The following is a 20,311-nucleotide window of genomic DNA, read 5'->3' on the forward strand; positions in this document are numbered from 1 at the left end:
ACTCCTGCTTTTGTAGCCTGTAACATTTTGAATCGCCTGCCACATATCTTTAGTGCTGTTACTGATATATGTTCACAGAAGATGCATATTCTTCTTAATCTGTGTGCTGAAAACTGTCCTGTAGAGCTGACCTTGCATTCATCTCATTCTTATGAATGCAATAATACCTTGTAGGAATTTCTTCAAATTTGGCACAAATGTTTGAGTGGACTCAAGGATAAACTGATTAGATTTTGGTGGGGAAAGATCAAACAGACTTTGCATTCATCTCATCCTTGTGAAAATGATATCTCAAGAACACCTTAAGGGAATTTTTTCAAAATTTACTTTCACTCCTCAACAAAAAGCTGATCTGAATTAGGGGTACAAATTGTCGAGGTTACTGTGACCTTGCATCCTACTCATTTTCGTGAATGCAATATCTGAAGATGGCCTTGAGAGAGTTTCCTCAAATATAGCACAAATATCCACTTGAACTCAAGAATGAACTGATTAGAATCTGGTAGTCGAAGGTCAAAGGTCACAGTGACCTCTTAAAAAATGTTTTTTTTTTCGTCTTCTGTGTTGCTGGGGGGAAGATGTGTGTGAACCATCCATATTTTCACAGACATGGTTGTGAACTGAAAGTGTCATCTTACTGGTGTGCGGAAGCATACAATTGCATGGCGATATATCTAGTATGTAAATATGTTTATTTCAGACATGAACATATATATATATATATATATATATATATATATATATATATATATATATATATATAAATATAAATACAATGCACAGGCAGTTAGTGCAGACTATGAAGGTGAAAAGGTTCACAGATCAGTTAATTAAGGCAGGACGGAAAGAGAGAACCAGAGAGCAACGCACATCGGTGTGGTCGTGTCATCTGATGTCTATGGTGCACATCGGATCAGAAGACAGATAAGTCAAGATAGAGTAGCCAGGATGTGCAAAATCAGGGGGTCATTATTATACATTTTAAGCAGCGTCTACATTTCACTGGAAGACAGTGACATATTTTGCTGCATTTTGTTATGTTAGTGTGTCAGCTCACATGGAAACTTAAGGATGCAGTTTTTTTAAGTTTATCATATCCCACTGGTGTGTGTTGCCCTCGAAGGTAAAAATTTTAAAGAAGTGCAAATAACAATTGCAAAGGTCTCATCTCCTGTCACAGAAAAAAAGTGCTGGATACCTCATTTAGACATGCTTGGAGCTCATATTAGTCAAGTACATTATATAACCATTCATGACTTTTGGAAAAATAATATTCTCATATTAACAATACTTGTAAATGTAGGACATATGGCAATATATAAGTAAATATACCATATATCTAAGTATATTCCAGTGGAGCTTTTCACAGCTCAGATCCAGTTATGTTTGCTTGTCTGTTTGTTTACATTAGAGGCCATGATCCTTTCATTCTGAAGGCCATGGCTTGTGGGGGCTGATGGGGCTCTTTGGCTGGGCCTTCGGACTCCCCTGAAAGATATGATGTAAAAACAATTTAAATTACATTAACATAATTCATTTTTCTGGAATGGATTATATTTTTCAAAGGGTTTAGGGCCATTAAATCTTAAAGGAAATGCTCCTTCATTGTTGACTATTATTGATCATTTAGTGTACTTAAATAGTTTTTAGATTGCAAATTCAGATAAACTTAATGGAAATGTTTTAGTTATGTAGTAGTAATTAAAATATTCTGTTTTTCTATCTTAACAGAAAACACAGAAGCTTGGTAGCACCTATAGAGGGCAGCAGTGCACCTTTAGTCAGTGCTGCCCACACCCAAACTGAAGCTTGGAGTGCTGCCGAGGAACTGATCCGACCCACTTTAAATACAACAGACATTGCTCACTGTACAGTTATGTTGTGAGTGTGATCTGCACAGACTTCAGCCTGCTTACACGCCATTTCCAAACAAAGTTAAAGCTGGTGTCTTTAAAACTTTAAGCTTGTGAAATCAAAAATGAACCACAGCCAACTAACATTAGGTTAACTAACTCCTGACTACAAATATTTATATTCTTTCTTTCTTACCTTCTTCCTTCCTTTCCTGGCTGTTAATGTGATGAAAACAGAACAAAATGAGTCTGCAGTAAAACTAAAGGTGACTTTGATATAAGGCAGGCCACATTTTGAACTCCATTTAAGTCTGTAACTAATTTTGTTTACTGTTTTCAAGTATTTTCACAAGTGTGAATACCCCATCCATTCTGCACAGAGGAGGAGGAGGTGGGTGGGAAGGTAGACTCACCACTGCAGGCAGGGTCTTTGCATAGTTCATATGTGCGTAGAGCAGCACAGCTGTGTCATTGTGAGACGCCTCCAGTGCGATAGACAGAGCATTGCTGCCATCCTGCAGACAGAGGAGACATACATCACTGTTGTGATGGATGTTGTGGCAACTTGTTCATTCCCATTAGTTAAGTCACTATTATGCATCCTTAATTGGACAGTGAACTACCACAATATTAATCTGTACTGCATTCTCATCATTTCATTTTTTGTCTTTGTATTGTATTTTTCCTGCTATTACATCAAAGATATTAAGAAGGGTGTAAATCTACAGTTGAGAGAACCTGTGATTTTGACCTTATAAAACATAGAGTAGGGGGGAAATGTGGGTTTTTTGTAATATCTGAACGCTAGAATTTGAATCATTTGCGACAGTTTATTCTTCTGCCATCAGTGCACGTTTCGCTGCTTGATACTGGAGGTGTAAAGATACACAAAATCCCTAGTTTGGTATGTAACTTGGTCCAGGATTCACTTAATTATTGACACAAGGGAGAAAACATTTCTACAAAAAGTTTCTGTTGTTAAATGTCAGTCTCAGTCTCATACATATCTTGGTCACAAGCTTAAGAAAAAAAAAGACAAATGCAAGGGATTTCACCTTAATGTCTGTCTGACTATTTGTTTGTCTTTGTTTTTAGAGAAATAAATTCAATCAAATTTTCTGTTTTGTGCATGTAATTCCACTGTGCCTTACAGCCATGTCATGCTTTTCTGTGTTTGCAGAGGACAGCAGAGGAGGGGGCTTTTACAAATGTTTTCCATCCCCCCCAGTCAATCTCTCGGTCCAGCTGTGCTGCACTGAAACACAATCCAGGAGCCGCCTGCACTGCATGGTCAACTCATTCACTCACTCAAATATCTGTCTGCTGCAATCCTCTGTGAAATCACTTTAAAACACACGGCTGTGCAGATTAACAAAAAGCGAAACGCGAAATGTCACAAGCAGCAATAAGAAGAATTTTGATTGAGGCTAAGGTTTCAAAGGAAATGATCCCTCTGATAAACAGATGAATTTTAAAATGTGCTATGAAATAAGTCAATTGGTTAACAAAAATGTTAAATCTAGTAGTCTGAAGCTTTCAGAGGTTAAAAGAAATCATTGAGTCTTTCTACCTTTCTTGGTCTAAGGATATTAAAAGTTGTCGCTGACTTGAGTCATGTGGTAAAGTATGCAGAGGACTCATGCAGGAGCCTGCAGGGCATTGTTTCTGAAATCTGCAAGTCTGCAGTTGTGAACAGTGGAGTTGTGGCTTTTTAATTCATCCCTTGGGGGCCTTTGAGTAGCCTAGTGATTGTGTTTCCTGTAAACAGCACTGATTTCAGTAGAAGGCAGATGAAACTAATCTGATCAGGACTCTGAAGCGCTCAGCCTGTCCTGCTTACATAGGAAAACACGAACGAAGAGAAGCAGAAAAAGAGGTGACAAGGAGAGGAAATGGCAAAGACCAATTTCCCACGAGGAGCCATTTCCTGAGCACAGATTAAGCTGAATCCCAGACATAAAGTGCTCTGATATTTTCAGCAGCCAGAGATTCAACAGTTGGCTTCATCTGTAAGCTCAAGTTACTGAAAGTTTCCCACAATGAGTGCATCAGCTAAATGTAAATGACTTACATTATCAACGATTGATATGTCACAACCGGGCTGTTCCAGGAGCAATTTAACAATCTCAGCACGTCCGTGTTCGCTGGCACACATGAGAGCTGTGGATCCCTCATCGTCCTGCACATTAACGTCAGCACCACACTCCAGCAGCGCCCGCACCATCTCCTGCCGACCATGGCTAACAGCTAGCATCAACGCTGTCTGGCCCGCCTGCAAAGGTAAAGAATTACATATGCAATTTCTTCCTAAAACAATACAGTTTTTAAGAGCTTGTCATATTGCTTAACCTTGCAAACAATAAAAAAATGTCCTTACAAAGCTAACTGATACCTGATTCTTTTTTAGCATAACACTACTTCCTTTTTGAAGCTATATAAATTTCAGGACAGTGCCTCCAGTCTTCATCTGCACAGCTCCTCTGCAACTGCTGTATCTACAGCACCTTTAGAGCATATCTGTTATTATGCAGCAAAAATGTATTTACTTAACCCTTAACTTGTCTTGCCAGTTAAAGCTGCAGTTTGTAACTTTCATAAAAAAACTTTTTGTCAAATTTGCTCAAACTTTCACTACATCCATACAATATTACTTGAAACAGATTTAAAAAAAATCACATTCCTCCTTGTAGTGCTTCTGAAGGTATTCACTAGAATCTACTCGGGCATGAGGAAAACCACCATCAGAGCCAAGGAGTCTCTAATGCAGCTGTCAATCATGTCAATCACAGCTTTTGAACTGTGATCAAACTAGGCAGTACTGATCAAATGTGAATCAATAATCTGTTACTGCGTTACCCTTTTTTAACCTTAAAAGTTTTCAAAAACATATTTTTGTGTGCTGTTAGCTGAAAAATGAGAAAGTTTGTGACCAGGCTGCCATGTTAGAAATAGTCGAGCCAAAATGAAGCATTATCAGGGCTGGATGATACAGCAAAGATATTATCATGATAATATATTCCGTATTGATCGATAGATATTTATCACAGTGCATAGTTTGGTAATGCTAGAAAAATAACATTAAATACATATAATATACAATTTATTAGATTATTTTAATCATTAAGTAAAATGTCAACATTTAACTTTGCAAATATGCTTCTCCGCCTTTACAAAACAATACAAGTGGGTTTGTCTTGCAACATAAAGTGACAGTGTGGTCCCCAAGATCGTACCTTTACAGGTGAAACGTGACGGTCATTCAGAAATCATAAAACCATAGTTAAATGCATAACTCTCAATTTGTTGTTTTCCATATTGGTTGGCACAGACATCAGAATATTTTGGGGGCCGTCGTAATCCGCGTTTTCGATTTATGAAGTATTTATCACAATACCCTATCAAGATCGTTTTATTACCCAGCCTTAAGCACCACCCACCTGCCAGAGATGCAGGCAATGCAGTAACAGAATATCTAATTATACTTGGACAGCACCGCCTCGATTGACAATTTGACAGCAGTTTACGAGCAGTGATTGAAAGCTGCGTTAGAGAATGCTTTGCTCTGATCAGTTGTTTTTGTTAATTTACAGTGAATTCTTGCAATTCTTGCCATAAGGATTATAAAGAGGGTGGGGGGAATATGATTATTTTTCACAGATTATTTGTCTCATGTACGACTTTGAAGATCACTAATTTGACTAGGTAAGTGCAACTGTCACTATTTTCGCAAACAAAGAGCCTATTTCCCTGGCTCTGTAGGCTGCTGCTTTCACTAAATAGTGCCAGGTGTAAATGTGTTTTAAATAAAAATTGAAGATACAGTAAACGGTTCTGAGAGCGTAGTTGGTAAATAAATGTTTCTGTTCCTAAAACCAAACTAAAGCCATAAAAGTTTAAATCTCCAGAGGTACAACTACAAATGATTCTTTTTCCTTACTTTAAATGGCTTTTCTTTGCTTTAAATTTCAAAATTTGAGTCACTAAGTCAAAGAAAAATTCCTTTTGTGAATGTCAACCAGCACATAAACACCCTAGTTTAAAAGGTTAACTTGAAACACAGCAGAAAATAGAACAACTCAAATTCCTGATCCTAAAATTGCATTGCGTGCCTTGTGTTTTGTTTCCCACGGCAACAATAACAAGCAGCAGTAATTGGATTTATAGTCAGTGATGCTATAAATTGGGAGTCCTATGACTTGGCAGTGTGAGAGCCTGTCAGGTGCTGTATCCAAACACATACACTACACAACCTGATTAGATCAAGCAAAGAGATAAAACTGCTTACAAGTCAACAGATTCTCACGACTGTGTCACGTTACACATTTCACTAACCCGATCGAGCCTATAACCACTGAACAAACCAATCATTCATCTGGCTCTGAATGTACAACACAGGAAATACTCTTTTAACACGTTGCCTTTTCAGACAAACAAGGAACAAAGAAGGCTTTTATCCCCCAAACAGTTTTCTTAACCTTCACCTAGCAAGTAGGAATAAAGCAGATATTCATTCATTTCTGTTTTGACTTATCAAAAAGTAATTAAATCGCATTCAACTTATTAAACCGCTTGTGTGTGTTGCTGCAAATGTTTTTGTTTTTTGATTGTCACACATTATAAACCAGCAGAGAAAAGCCAAGTTTAGACTTAGCAAAAGAATGCTGTAAAAATTCCCGCTATCCACTGTAATGCGACTAACAAATCAAATCAGTGACTCATACATCTCACTTACACTCTTATTTGGCTGTAATATGTAGAATTGATTTTATGTTTGGTTTTACAATTCTACAATTTCATTTAGCAGACGCTTTTATCCAAAGCGACGTACAACACAAGCAAGAATTTAGACTTAAGGAAAAAACCCTTAGTAAGTGCAAAAAGTGCTTCAGGTGTGATTGGTCACAGGTATTGCCGTCTAGTGGCAGAAGAAGTGCTGCACAGCCGCATAACCAGTAGCGATCTCAGCATCTGAGATTCAACAATCTCAGTATCACTACTTACTACTTACGATGTCTTATATTGAATGTTAATTTAATTATTTAATTTAATTTAATTAACAGTTTAAGTGAGATTAAATGAATTTAACAAAGCCAGTTGAGCTACGATCGACTCTTTTTTTAAGTGATAAAATGCTTCAGGCTGTTGGAGCTGACTACAGACGTAGTCGTACGTCTGTGGTCATTCACACTTCTCAGGTGATACCTCTTTAAACAGAGAACTGTAGCTTTGAAAATATTTGTGTCACAAAAGAAAACTAATTCAATATGCACATTTTTACAGCATAAGAACACATTTTACTCCACCTCCATGATTATCAAAACCAGCCTGCACTCACTACTGTATTCAGTCTCATGAGTTTTATTTTACTTTGCGGTTTTACAGGCGGGACCTACATATCAGAAATGACACGCACAAGAAGAATGACGGCAGTAAAATGACTTGTGGGAACACTGAAGGATGTTTTAAAAAGTGGCAACAAGCAGCATTTCAGGAGTAAACAACACACAAGTGATGCAATGATGATGACTTGCCTGGCTGGCCTTGGCGTTGACGTTGCCCTGACTGAAGAGCCTCTTGACCACAGCCATGTCCTCCTCTTCCTTCACAGTAGAGAGAGCTGCCAGCATGATGGCAGTGTAACCTGCTTTGTTCTGCTTATCCACGCTGCACACACCTGCAGGGAACATACACTTTATTACTACATGTTAAGATAAGCCCTAGTACAGATATACAGAATACATTGCACCAGTTGCCAGTTTAAGTACAGCTAAAACTACTGCAGTTTACATTCCGTTTTATTCCAGAGGATACAATTTATTACTCTCTGTTTCACATGGTTTTACAGGTCTAACATAAATGTTAGCCTCTCCAAAAGCCTTACATCACCTGCACTTTTGAATTATTGTTTGGACTATTAACCAGATTATCTATGAAACCTTTACAGTAACATTACATGGTGTAGTATAATGTTGTATAAAATAGTTATTTATCATTACATATTTATTTGAAACACTTGAAACAGTCAATACAAATTTCCCACAGTATCAATACACCAGTACCAGCTGCTCTTTCTCACTCTTACTTATTGTTAATGTTCACTACAGTCATTTTGGTGCTCTCCGCTACCAACCAAGAAAAGTTGTTGTGTTATGTAAATTGTATGCCCTTAATGTCATTTTTTTCTTGTTGTATCAAAAATGCAATGGAATATCAATATTTTTCAAGATGTTGTATTGAAGTTAGAAATCCAGTATCGTGACCACACTAGTGCAGTGCAGATGATTTTCAGGGGGTCACTGGCCTGTGTCCAGCAGCAGCCCCACCACACCAAAGTTGGAGTGGGAGACACTGTAGTGGAGAGCCGTGTTGCCGTTGCCGTCGGTCATGTTGACGACATGCTCCAGCAGCACAGACGACACCTCTGAGAACGCCATCAGGTAGTCTGAGACCCGTGAGGGCTGAGCCATCTTGGCGCTGGAGATCCGGAACCACTCAAGCTGGACGGTGTGGGTGCTGGAGAGCTGAACATGAGGGTGGGAAGTCACATCATTAAGTATCTGTTATACACATAGACAGCATCTGGAGCATATTTATCTCAGCAGGAAGACAACAATAAAGCTGTATTTTACTAGCGCTGGTTACTGACCCACATTTCTCATAACACGGCGAAATTAAAAACAGTTGTGAAAAAAAGTGTATTTTGGCAAACAATATTTGTCTCAACTGGATAGCAGCCTGCTGTTTCACTGAAAGTCAAGGGAAGTCCCTTTTAACCATCTGTTATTAAACTCAACAATCATCCAGTTTACTGGGTCCTTTCTCAGTCTACATTCGTCTGTTACTGTTATAAGCTCCTATTGTTTATAATTAACGTTTGCTGGTGCCGAAAATATCACTTAACTATAAAATACAGTCACACAGCTTTCATTAACTTTAAGTAATTATGATTTCGCATTATTCCAAAAATAAAGTAGTGAAGTTAAAAGGGTTACTTAGTGATAAAATGGTTTGAGGAAACATGCAGGGACGCACCACTTCCTTACTCTTCAGTGTTTTGATGTCATCGTTCAGGTGGTTCTTCAGAATGAGGCATGCTTCACGCATTTTTGAGCTAAGCTCAAACCTGTTACAAACAGAAAGATGTATCACTGTAAAAGATAAAACAATTCATGGGTTTTTCCTCATAGTTTCTGTTTTGCTGTATTAGAATTGTACAAGGATTTTACATTGTGTTTTTACAGTGTATGTATATTTCAGTGGTCAGACTTGCACTTTGTCGTGCAACATGATTTGGAAGAATTCACGTACACAGCTTTACACTTTAGTCAAGAAACTATTTTTTTTTGTTTGTTTGTTTTTTAGGTTATTTTTTAGGCATTTTAGCCTTTATTAGATAGGACAGATTAGTGGTGTGGCTGGAGGCAGGAGTTGAGCCTGAGGCCACTGCAGCAAGGACACTGCTTCATACATGGGGCGCCTGCTTTATCCACTCAGCCACTGATGCCCCAAGAAGAAACTATTTTCTAAGACTGCATTAATCAATATAGCAATTCAAAATATGTATTCTTTCATACTAGGTAATCACATACTTCTCTTTCACAGCATCAGATGAATAATTTTTGGTTCTCAGGGTTTCCTCATCAGTGTCACTCTCGTCCAGGTTGACGTTTCTCTCCTCCTCTGATGTTTCGTCCTCCAGAGCCGCTTCATCCTCCTCTGTGCTATCCAGGCACTCGCCTTCTCCACTTTCTCCAGAGGAACTTCCGTCTTCTTCTTCTTCATCCTCCTCCTCTTCTTCTTCTTCTTCACTGGATGTAGATTCATACCTGGGAGACACAAATATTTGGTGGAATACAGAACAACTTTTGCAGTTTTTTAGGTACTTAGTGGCTGTTTTTTAAGAAAAAAAAAACTGTGATTAGTGAGGAATATGTGTTTTCTTTGAGCAGGTCACAGGTTTGACAAGTGTCACAATATAGAACATCATTTAAAATTAAATCTGCAAGCAGCGATGAACCTGCAGTGATGATGGTGAACTCCAGCTAAAGCAGCCGTTCATTTCTGTGAAAGTTGGATTATGCATGCAGAGACCCTTATCAAACCTATGAAGTTTCAGGCAGATCGGACAATGTACACTAAAGTTACAAAAAAATCCTGTTTTATGGTGAGACATCAAAATTGTACGCCTCGCCACAAGAAAACCATTAAAGTTTTGCGCGTACCCTTGATAACTTTTCATCACCAAGTTGTTAAGATTGGACACACCAAATTTGAAGTCGACTGGATTAATCCTGTAGGAGGAGTTTGCAAAAGTACAAGGCTGGATATTGCCAAAAATGATCATAGCTAGGCGCTTGGGCCCTAAAAATGTTATTTAAAAAACTCATAGTAAAGCAGTGATTGTCAAACTTTATCTGTCATGCCACCCTTCAAAACCCAAAAAAGTTCATACCTCACCCCACATTTTTTTTTAATCATCAATCATTAACAACAAGTGAGACGGCAACTTACAAAAAAGGATACATGTTGTATTTTATTGAAATAAAGATCAGCAAGATAGCATAAAAATCTGTTTTTTGGGGTTTTTTTTAAATCATATTCATTCACCTTTGTTTGACTCTATATTTCACTCCATATTTTTCCCTCTGTCATCCAAGACCCACCATAAGGGCCCTCCTAACAGTTAGAGAAAGGTAGGATAGTATGTCATTAAGGTCATAATATAGTATAAAATAAAAATCCATTAAAAATCATAATACAATACATAGTTTCTCAAAATGCAACCTACGGGCCAGTGGCACCCTTTGGAAACATTTTGTAAGGCCCCCGAACAAGATATGAAATGCATTTATTATACCTAATTATCCATTATCCATTTCAGTACTTGTCAGGTTATGAGTGAAAGCTTGCAGGAAGCTACTGGTTGCATGGCAACAAGGGGCAGCTGGCAAAGTGTCACACTGATGCTAGTGTGCTTTTGGCTAACTTGGTGATTTTGGTGGACAACTCTGGAGTATAATGTAAAATTGGGATGGAAAATAGTGTGTTTTATGTGTGTACTTTTGCTGCACAGCCCTCAATAAGAACCTCTGCTCGTGACCATCTGCTGTCTTATTTTATTTTCACTGTGTTAAAAATAAGGTTTCATGTTACTCACCCTCCATTTAGAATCCCAACAAACTGCAGGCTCTTCTTGCCAGCGGTGCGATTCTCGCCTGAGTTACTCCCATCCTTCCTCTTCATGATTGATTTCAGCATACCTGTTACCATAAAAGAAGCAGATGGACCAAACAAGAGTTCAAACAAAAAGAACACAAACTCCACACATGACATAAACACAACTATTTTATCAGTTTATCACTGGAGTATGGAGCCATCTCTTTAGATGACCTCATTTGTGTGTTTCTAGGAGAACTGCCTATGAAACCAATTTGATATTTTTTAAATAGCTGCATTCACTTTTCAGTAAATATTTAATATCTGAGTGAGAAACACTTTATCCTCTGTCATTTCTGAAGAATAATAATTAAAAAAGAACAACGCTAATTGTAACATTGAAAAAAGACAGACCTTACCTAGACATACACCCAAAACTTATGACTAATTAATTCAATTATTAGTCACTGACAGGTGAATTGAATAAGTCTGATCATCTTGTTACAATGCAATGTAAAACCCTGGGTCCTGGCTTTCATGTGGATGCCAACTGACACTCCACAGGAATGACCCCCAGAACTTGAAAAGAAGCTTAAGATTTCAACCTGGCCTCCAAATTCCCCAGATCCCAATCTGACTGAGCATCCATGGGACATACTGGTACCCCACCTCACAACCCACAGGACTCAAAGGATCTGTTACCAACGGCCTGGTGTCAGACATCACAGCAGACCCTCCTATGTTCATGTCTCGACAGGTCAGAGCCAAGTCCGATCCAAGCAAGCCCTGCCGTGATTCAGGGGTACCAACACACCCCACACATATGGGGGGGGGGGGACGTTGCCATTAATGGGGGTGCTTCATTTGTATCAGTGTTGGGTGGGTGGAGCATGTTTTGTGGCATCCACATGAATACCAGGATCAAAGGATTTCCTGCTGATCATAACGAACGATCATACGATCAATGTTGATCACTTCACCAATTAGCCAAAACATTAAAACCGCTGACAGGTTAACAGGTAGTGTGTTAGGGTCTTCAGGAAATGAATTCCAAATTATAAAGAAAGCATGAACTCTCCATTATGCTTCATTTGTGGATATTAAATTATGTTCTCTCTCTACCACCTGCCCCACAATTCATTTACTAATTTTGAATTTCATATTTACTGTTTTTTGTTAAGAACTTTCAGAAGAACAACATATGATTTCCTGAAGTTTAACACTTCAGCGAAGGCAAACATCTGTAAGTTCTCACCTGTCTTGGTGCTAATTGCTGCAATCTTCTCTTCTTGGTCATTCTCTTTCTTCTCAGCCATACTGACAACCTCTTCTTCTGGGGATACCTTGTATTCAGCGATGGTTATCTGTCTCTTCTTTGGCACTGTAATTTTTTGCTCCTCCATCTTCTCCTCAAACAAGATCTCCCACTGGCTCCCAGTGCTGACCACTGCAACAAGAGGTGGTTCTTCTGTTTCCTCTACAGCATCAGTCTGGGTGCCTTGTTCCATTTGATCTGCTGTTAAACTTTCACCTACGCATGCATCGCTCACCTGAGGACGGCACAAAACTGCAGCATGCTTTACTGAAGCTGTCAATGTCTCTATCTGGGCATTCGTCATGTCTGGTTTTGCAAGAACCCCCTTCTCAAACGTGACTTTGGAAGTTTTCTCCTCTATCTGGGCTTTCAGGATCCCCATGTCTTTGTCGGCCACACTCAACCGATCCTCAAGAGACACAATGGACTCCTGCTGGAATTTAATGGTGTCCTGTAAGGTCTCAATCTCCCGTTGTGCTTCACTGGTCAGCCCAAGTAATGACTCCATAACCCATACCTCGGCCTCTTCTGTCTCCACACTGGTCTGTACTCCCTCCTCATGAACCAGAGGCGCCTCAGTCCCTGTGCCTTTCTCACAAACTTTTATCTCAGTGCCCTCAGAAGCATCTTTTACACTCTGCCTGTGGTAGAAAACAAGAGAGTCCATTGGCACGTCATCCCCAGCAGCGACAGATTTCTTCTCAACAAATACTTTTTCTGAAGCTTTTAGTGAAACTTTTGATGACGCTTCTGTGGCTTTCTCTTCCTTCCCCTCAAATTTCTCAGTCAGCCTTTTCAGCTCCCCAGATTTCCCAGGGCCTTTACGTCCAGGTGAGGCTGGTGCAGTCAATCGACTGTGGACACTGTGGTCAGTTTGAGGGATCTCTGTGGTTTGGGTAGAAGACTCTGTGGTCTGTTGCTTCTGCTGGGCCTCCTCCATTGCTTCTTTCTTCTCCTGCAGAGCTAATAGGAGCATGTCTTTCTCTGCACGAAGCTTGGCCACCTCTTTCTCAAGTGCAGGAACACCCTTTACCCTCTCTTCCATCTCCTTCAGCTGTTTCAAGGCTGTAGCCATCTGCTCTCTAACTGTCTGCAGCTGGCTGGGTGGGATTGGTGTCACTGCGGTGCCAGCAGCTGGAGTGCTGCGCCCAGAGGTCTGAGGGCTGGGTTTAGTCCAGCTACTCGGCAGAGGCTGGATGGATGGAGATGGTAAGCGCTGTTTCGGAGGATCTGTGAGCTGGATACGACCACCATTCTGATGCTGGTGGGTTTGTTCCTGCTGTAGCCGTCGACTGGTTTCCAGAAGAGTTCGCTCCACTCTGGGGTTGCGCTGTGGTGGAGGAGGTGGCACTTTGGCTCCGGCAGACAGGGGAGGAACACTGAGGAGGGTAACAGGGGAAATAGAGAGCCCTTCGCAGGGTGCTGACCCAAGGCGGTTGCGTGGCGGTGGTGGAGGAGGAGCTCTGCCATCCTCACTGGCCGGGGAGGCCAAAGACTCTGTGGATGTCCAGCCACTGGTGCGTCCCCCCACACTCCTCTGGGAGAGTTTGACACCTCGGCCAGAGCGTCGGGAGCTGACAGGTGCCCGACGGAGATTGTGCCCGCTTTCTATCTCTTCTACATATTTGAGGAAGTCCAGATCCAGCTGGAAACCATACGGAGTCTGAACAGAGTAGGAGCCCGGCTGGTCAGCCTCCTCCTGACTGGGGTAGATGAACGGAGAGCCCAGATCTGAGGAAAACAGGACACATGACACAAAATGGCTGCATACTTAAAGATGGACTGTGAAGCTTCATTATAAACAAACTAAAGTCATGTTTTCATGTAGTGTGTCTCCACAAAAAACATTGTGTGAATCCCTCAGGTCTAACAAATGTGTGACAAAATGCTAAACATTTATTTGCTCAAACTAGATATCAAATGAAAGCCAGAGATTGTATTAAGTTAAGTTGTTATGAGCTGTAAATTTACCACTTATAAGCAAAATGCAAAAGATAATGTTATATCAGAACCGGTCTGGGCAAAGCCTCTGTTCCTCCGGGCAACTGCCTCTGTCTCACTAAGACACACCCTGGGGACCATAACGTCCCCAGAAGAACAAAAAGACTGCTTGACTTGAAAAAATCTTGATGGCCATTTGATTCTTCAACTTTTATGGGAAGCCTACCGTATGTAGATAGGAACGTCTCATTCTAAGGTAAAGACAACACAATTGTTTTTCCCAGATGATTACAAACTAATGAAAACATAGTAATACACACTATATACCATTTCTCCCAATACAAGCCCCTATATGCTACACACTCAACATTTAATATTATGTAATTAATTATGATTATATAATTATTATATAAATATTTAAAAGGTATAACAGGGATGTGCTGGGGGGCAGCATTAGCTTAGTCTGTAGGGATCTGGCTTGGGAATTGAAGGATGGCCAGTTGGTATCAAGTTTAGAAAGTTAAAGATGGCTTGTTGTCAAAAAGATTTGGTACTTTATAGATCATTACTGTGTTGTGCGGCTGCTGTATATCTGCAAAATACTGATTTATTTCATGTTATGTTATTTCTTTTCAGTAGTGATGATTGGGTGGAAGATATGTATTTACAGTGATATTTTACTTTGCGTAATGTTTACTTTTTATGAACAGTGTTTACTTTTAATCTTCTTTTCTTTATGTGAGGCCCTCAGAAAAGCACAATGTGTGTTTCTACCTCACCTGCACATGTAAACTGTTTTATTTCCCTTTTCTTTTTTTTTTCTTTATATCTAAATGTGCAAGTAAACTTGCACGCAAGTCCAGCTCAGACAATGTTACAAGCTGAGCGAAGTAGCTAACCTCAACATGCATGTGCACTTGTGTGTTTCATAAAATAACAGAGTACAAAAACTATTTCCCCAAAGAGGGATTGATGAAGTACTTCTTCTGTGTGTCTTAGGGGTGGCACAGATTATATGTTAAAGTCAACACGCTGAAAAAAGTTACAATATGTCATGAAACACTCAAACTGGTTCAGGTGTCTGATCTGCAGTGTTTACAGTACAAGCAATATATATACATAAACTATTTTATATATATTTTGTTTCCTGTGGTTTAACAGCATTTTGATTTCATCTAAACCATCTCAATGTGGTAAACTCCACAAACCATAACAAAGTCTTTGACTTATTACGGCAATAAAATGAAACACTACAAAAGCCTGCAAACCGCAATGATCATCTCAGTGTGGTATAAATATTTACATGATCACAGCCAAAAAAAATTAGGATATGAGGTAGAAATACAAACAAAAAAAAAACAATGGCATCTTTATGCAGTTTCTTACCAGGCATCTTTGGGTTAACTTGCACCGACTGAGTCATTTTTCAGGACAGGGACCTTTCAGCACACACAGCTTCAAATCAACACCTGGCTAAAGACAACACACAGTGACATGAATACATTCATCACGACTGCACTTAAAAAGGAAGGAAAAGGATGTAAGCTTTAAAAACACTGCACGGTAGAGTGTTGAAAACATCAGCACAACTCCATCATTTGTTACCTACTGACTGACAACGAGTGTCAGGGGGAGTTTTGATTTAACATAATTGTGTTAGCATTAAAATCACATTCTTCCCATGTTTTTGTTTATAGGAGACACAACAAACAAGTGGCTCCTTACTCTCAGTTTAATGGCGGACACAGACACTTCTTTATAGCAGTTGTAAACTTACTACAAAGTGCAGAAACGCTTAAAGAAGTTTATGAGTTTTCTTTTGGCTTGTTAGCACGTATGGCTGAATTCAAAAGAATTCTCTTTTGGAGATTTTTTTGGAGAGGTTTAGTTAAACGGGTTGTTTACTTTTCCTCTTCAGAGGTGTTGAAGGATGTTGAGCCTGGTATCATCACCGTACCTTGGTCTGTGTGTGTGTGTGTGTGTGTGTGTGTGTGTGTGTGTGTGTGAGTCAGAGGATCTCTACTGTAGACTTTAACTACAAGAGTCAAGAGTGCAAGATACGTGCCTAAAATTCATATGTATGCTGGTGTGTGAATGTGTAATATACAGAAACTTCTGGCACGCACTGTGAACTTGGCAGTCAGGGGAAACACCTCAGAACAAAGTCAACAACAAAGAGCTGAACAGTGTCCAAAAACCACAAGACAGCTGCTGCATTAATGACAGCATCACACCATCCAACCCACTGAGAAACCACAGGATTCCTCTCACATACACACTGCAGCACTGGGAAATCTATCATTTCCTTTGGGCACAATTTGACACAAAGAAACTCTACACCAAGTTGTACAATGGCCGTCGGTCCACACTGGTGAGCGTATATTGCTCTAGTTTTTGTAGTGTGTGTCCTGCAACGTTGGCACTAGTCAGCCCTTGTCAGTTTTTTTTTTTTTTTTTTAGCCAATTCAGCGTGTTGATTTGGCATTCAAGACTCCAGAGAGCATTGATGAATGAAATTGGTCTGATTAGTTCAGCTCAGCACACAAGAAGACAAAGTAAACAAACTCTAATGCCAAGAGGGAGCAAGATCAAAACAAAATTGTTATATTAAGAAAGGTGCGAACTGGCTGTCAGCTGTAGTCTTTTTGTTGTATTCAAGTGCAACTTTTTGGTTGACACAGCAGACATGAGGCAGCACAACATTTGCCATTAGTTCTTTGTAGGGGTGTAATGACCCATTGATCTGGATCGATATATCGATTCAGTGAGCAAAGATCAAATAATAAGTCAGCCCTGCCACTAAGCTAATCTATGCAATGAAAAAAGCCATAGGCTTATGCTAACAACTTAAGCATGTTGTCTATGTGGGGAAACGTGATAGTTGCTTTGCTGGGAGAAGTTTACCGCCAGGTCTCAAAGTCAGATAACATAATGGGGTGAGAAGTTAATATACAAATGGTCAATTTGTGGGTGAAGTATTCCTTTAAGAGACCAACATAAGTTGTTAAAAATGTCTCATTCCAATAAACATTGTGCCTCTGTTTGTTCCAGACAGACAGACAGGAAATATTCTTCCTGTGCCTCAGGAAAAGAGCCAAGAGTGTTTATAAAACCAAGCTGAAAACTGCATGGACACTATCTGGATAATTGTATAAACTGCAGAGAAAAGAAAACATCAACTCAAATATGACAGATTGTAACTTTAAAAGAGTGAAATGAATGTTGTTTTGTTGTGTTGAAGTAGTTTACCTCTGTCAGCCGCTCAGTGAGTGATTCATTCAGCTGGAGTTCAGGCTGGTTCCCTCTTCCCTGCTGCACTCAGCCCTGACACAAAGAGAGAAGGAAACATCCTCCATCAGATGTCACACATTCACAGCCCTGCACAGCATTACCATATTATACAGAGAAGAGACAAATTAATGAACCACACTGAATATAAATGAGGAGAGAAACATGGGTGCAGATACGTCCACACAGGGGACAGTGACTCACTGACTGGCCTTGGGACTGACTTGCAAACCCTCTCTATCACTATGTTAAAAACACTAAACGACTGAATATAATGTGTAAAAAATGTGTTTAATGTTCAATAAAGAATATTTGAGTACTGCTGCTGTTCTGGAGGACACCATCCAAAGATGTGTATATTTTGTCACACTTTGTCACCTATTTGTAAATGCCACAGAGACTGTGCTATACCAGAGCTTCATTCATAACTTTGATATTTGAATTTTCAATCAACATTTCAATGCTGTGCAGTTGTTTTTCTTTTTTATTCTGTTTGAGCCCAGGATTTCCACACAGTTGCAGATAAAGAGATAAAGATAAACTGATGTTACTATTATACTAATTGTAGAATGAGATTGACTGTGTGGTTGCATAGGATTGTTTCCAACTTGTGTGATCTTGTGACCAATAAGTCCATTGCATTAACTTAAAAAGTCAGAATTTATTGAAAGAAAGACATTTTCCCAAATCCATGCTTGTTTATAGCAAAAAAATCTGTCTTCTTTTATTGGTGTTTACCCTTTCAAAAACAAACAAACACATTTTTCACTGAGGTCAAAAACCGTTAACTCTTCTGCTTGCTGCAGACAAAGAGAGGCGAGATTTGTCACCCAAAGCTTCGATTTATCCCTCTGTCGCCCACCAAACAGCATTTTTTAATGTTATTTTTCCATCTTTTGAAGAAATCACAGTATTTTTTTCATCTAACACCAGCTGAAGAGTAACATCAGTAAGACCAAAGAAGATGCGCGGCGTGAAAAGAACAGAATTATAACAAACTAGAAAGAGGAGCAAGTATAAAAAGCCTTGACGCTGGTAAACAGGACATGGATGTAAACTGTGACACAGAAGTGTGCAGACACCTGCACCGCCACACACCTCACTATCACAGGTGTGTGGGTTTACAAAGTAGATCATAGGGTTGCTGTCCACGTGGGTCATATAAAGCTGATGTTTTTTAGGCGTAAAACAACTTTTGTAACAGAGAGAGAGAGAAAGATTCGTGCAACAGAAAAACAGATGCTCTGTCTTTGAAATATGAAAACACATACAGTGTCAGATACAGTGAATGTACCCACACACACAAACATGCATGCAGTCATTCTTTTTGTGTCAAACACACACACACACACACACACAGACAGATGTGTTTTCCAGCAGCCTCGGGCACATTCCTAACACATGCTGTTGCAACACGCCGGCTGTCCTTCTGGCTGACTGACTACTGATAACCTATAAACACACACACGCGCGCACACACACATCACCTGTCAGCCAAAACTACAGCAGACAGCCACTTTATTGTCAAGATAAAGACCACCACATCCAGACAGAGAGACAGCAGACATATACCACAGGTTGTATTATGGGGTTATTCTGGACAGTGGATGAATTAAAATACACAATAAAAAGCAAAAATAAAGAACCGTCTGTGACTGATGTTTCTAGTCGGTGTCAGCTGCTGCTCTGTCTCTCCTCAGTGTTTCTGTCAGTTTTTAACTCTCAGGTCAAAACACAATAAACATGATGCTGCCACAGCAGAGTCAATCAGTTATACAAAGTAACACAAAAAAGGTTTTCAAAGATGTGACCTGGCCTCTTTGGCTAACTTTGGTCCGAACCATCGGGAGGTAGTAGTTAACTGTAGTTTGAATTTGTTTAGGATCAAACACAAGCTCACCAAGTTTATAAACAAGTCACATGACTCAAAGAGGGTTTGTTTATTGGCCAATTTCAGCAGCGTGTAATCCTGTCTGGATGGCATTAGAAGGGATTTAAAAGTTTAAACAAATCTGGCTTCAGTTTATGGAACGTAAACTTCTTTTTTGCACTCTTCCTCTACATATATGAGATACTGAGATATTCCTTTAGTGCATTTGCAATAAGTAGATTGGATCACACTGCTACTTACTGTATGGAAAAACAAGTGCAGTTTGTGTCAAAATCCATAATCTCAAAGTTGTTTACCCACCTTGTTTCATTTCTTACTAAAAGCTGGATGATAAGATATTGAAATGAAATTATTCCAGTAGAGCGGTGACATGGTTATCAGTGACAAAAAGTGTTTGTCTTTAAAGATAAAACAAAGAGCACATGCTCTCCTGGCAAAGTTTTACTGTAACATTATCATTACTGGCGCACAAAGCACCATGTTTTCTACACATAAAAATGTATGACTGTATGCAGATTTGACATCACTTATACTCTGATAGTGACCCCAAATTTAACACTGCAAACAAAGCCAAGTACATGTGATGATGAGGGATTTACTCAGAGATTGTCAGAGCTCTAACAAATAAGACAAGCATCACTGCTCAATGTGCAAACGTGTTACAATTATTACAATTACAATTAATTTGAGAAATATTGCAAATGCAATACAAGTTGTGATTTTTGCAGGAATGGAAATGTTTGCATTTTTACTGAAAAAGAAAATATAGAAATTATGATGTGATTTTTCTTCTGGGTTCTGTACCAAGAAAGCACGTTCCCTTATATGAATATGATTTGTAGGTCAGGGCATTTATCAGGCTATGTT

At 39.4% G+C, this 20,311-nt stretch overlaps 1 protein-coding gene across 2 annotated transcripts in view; it reads right to left on the reverse strand.

Moving 5' to 3' along the window:
* Positions 1-673: 673 nt before the first annotated feature.
* The window catches only part of kank3 (KN motif and ankyrin repeat domains 3), a 35,733-nt gene continuing 16,095 nt past the window's right edge, over positions 674-20,311 (reverse strand). The window contains exons 2-12 of one of the 2 annotated variants that reach the window (XM_042515375.2): positions 17,515-17,589; positions 15,652-15,734; positions 12,265-14,055; positions 11,011-11,113; positions 9,443-9,679; positions 8,886-8,976; positions 8,155-8,374; positions 7,385-7,527; positions 3,925-4,125; positions 2,267-2,368; positions 674-1,488 (exon numbers count right to left, since the gene is read on the reverse strand). In XM_042515375.2, the coding sequence (XP_042371309.2) occupies positions 1,426-1,488; positions 2,267-2,368; positions 3,925-4,125; positions 7,385-7,527; positions 8,155-8,374; positions 8,886-8,976; positions 9,443-9,679; positions 11,011-11,113; positions 12,265-14,055; positions 15,652-15,688 (2,988 nt within the window). In that variant the 5' untranslated portion in view covers positions 15,689-15,734; positions 17,515-17,589 and the 3' untranslated portion in view covers positions 674-1,425. Of the gene's footprint in view, positions 1,489-2,266; positions 2,369-3,924; positions 4,126-7,384; positions 7,528-8,154; positions 8,375-8,885; positions 8,977-9,442; positions 9,680-11,010; positions 11,114-12,264; positions 14,056-15,651; positions 15,739-17,514; positions 17,590-20,311 lie in introns of both variants that reach the window. The other variant, XM_042515368.2, reaches the window with a different exon arrangement.

The sequence above is a fragment of the Plectropomus leopardus genome, chromosome 5, assembly GCF_026936395.1.
Source record: "Plectropomus leopardus strain MGB_pleo_1.0 chromosome 5, ASM2693639v1, whole genome shotgun sequence".
NCBI lineage: Eukaryota > Metazoa > Chordata > Actinopteri > Perciformes > Serranidae > Plectropomus > Plectropomus leopardus.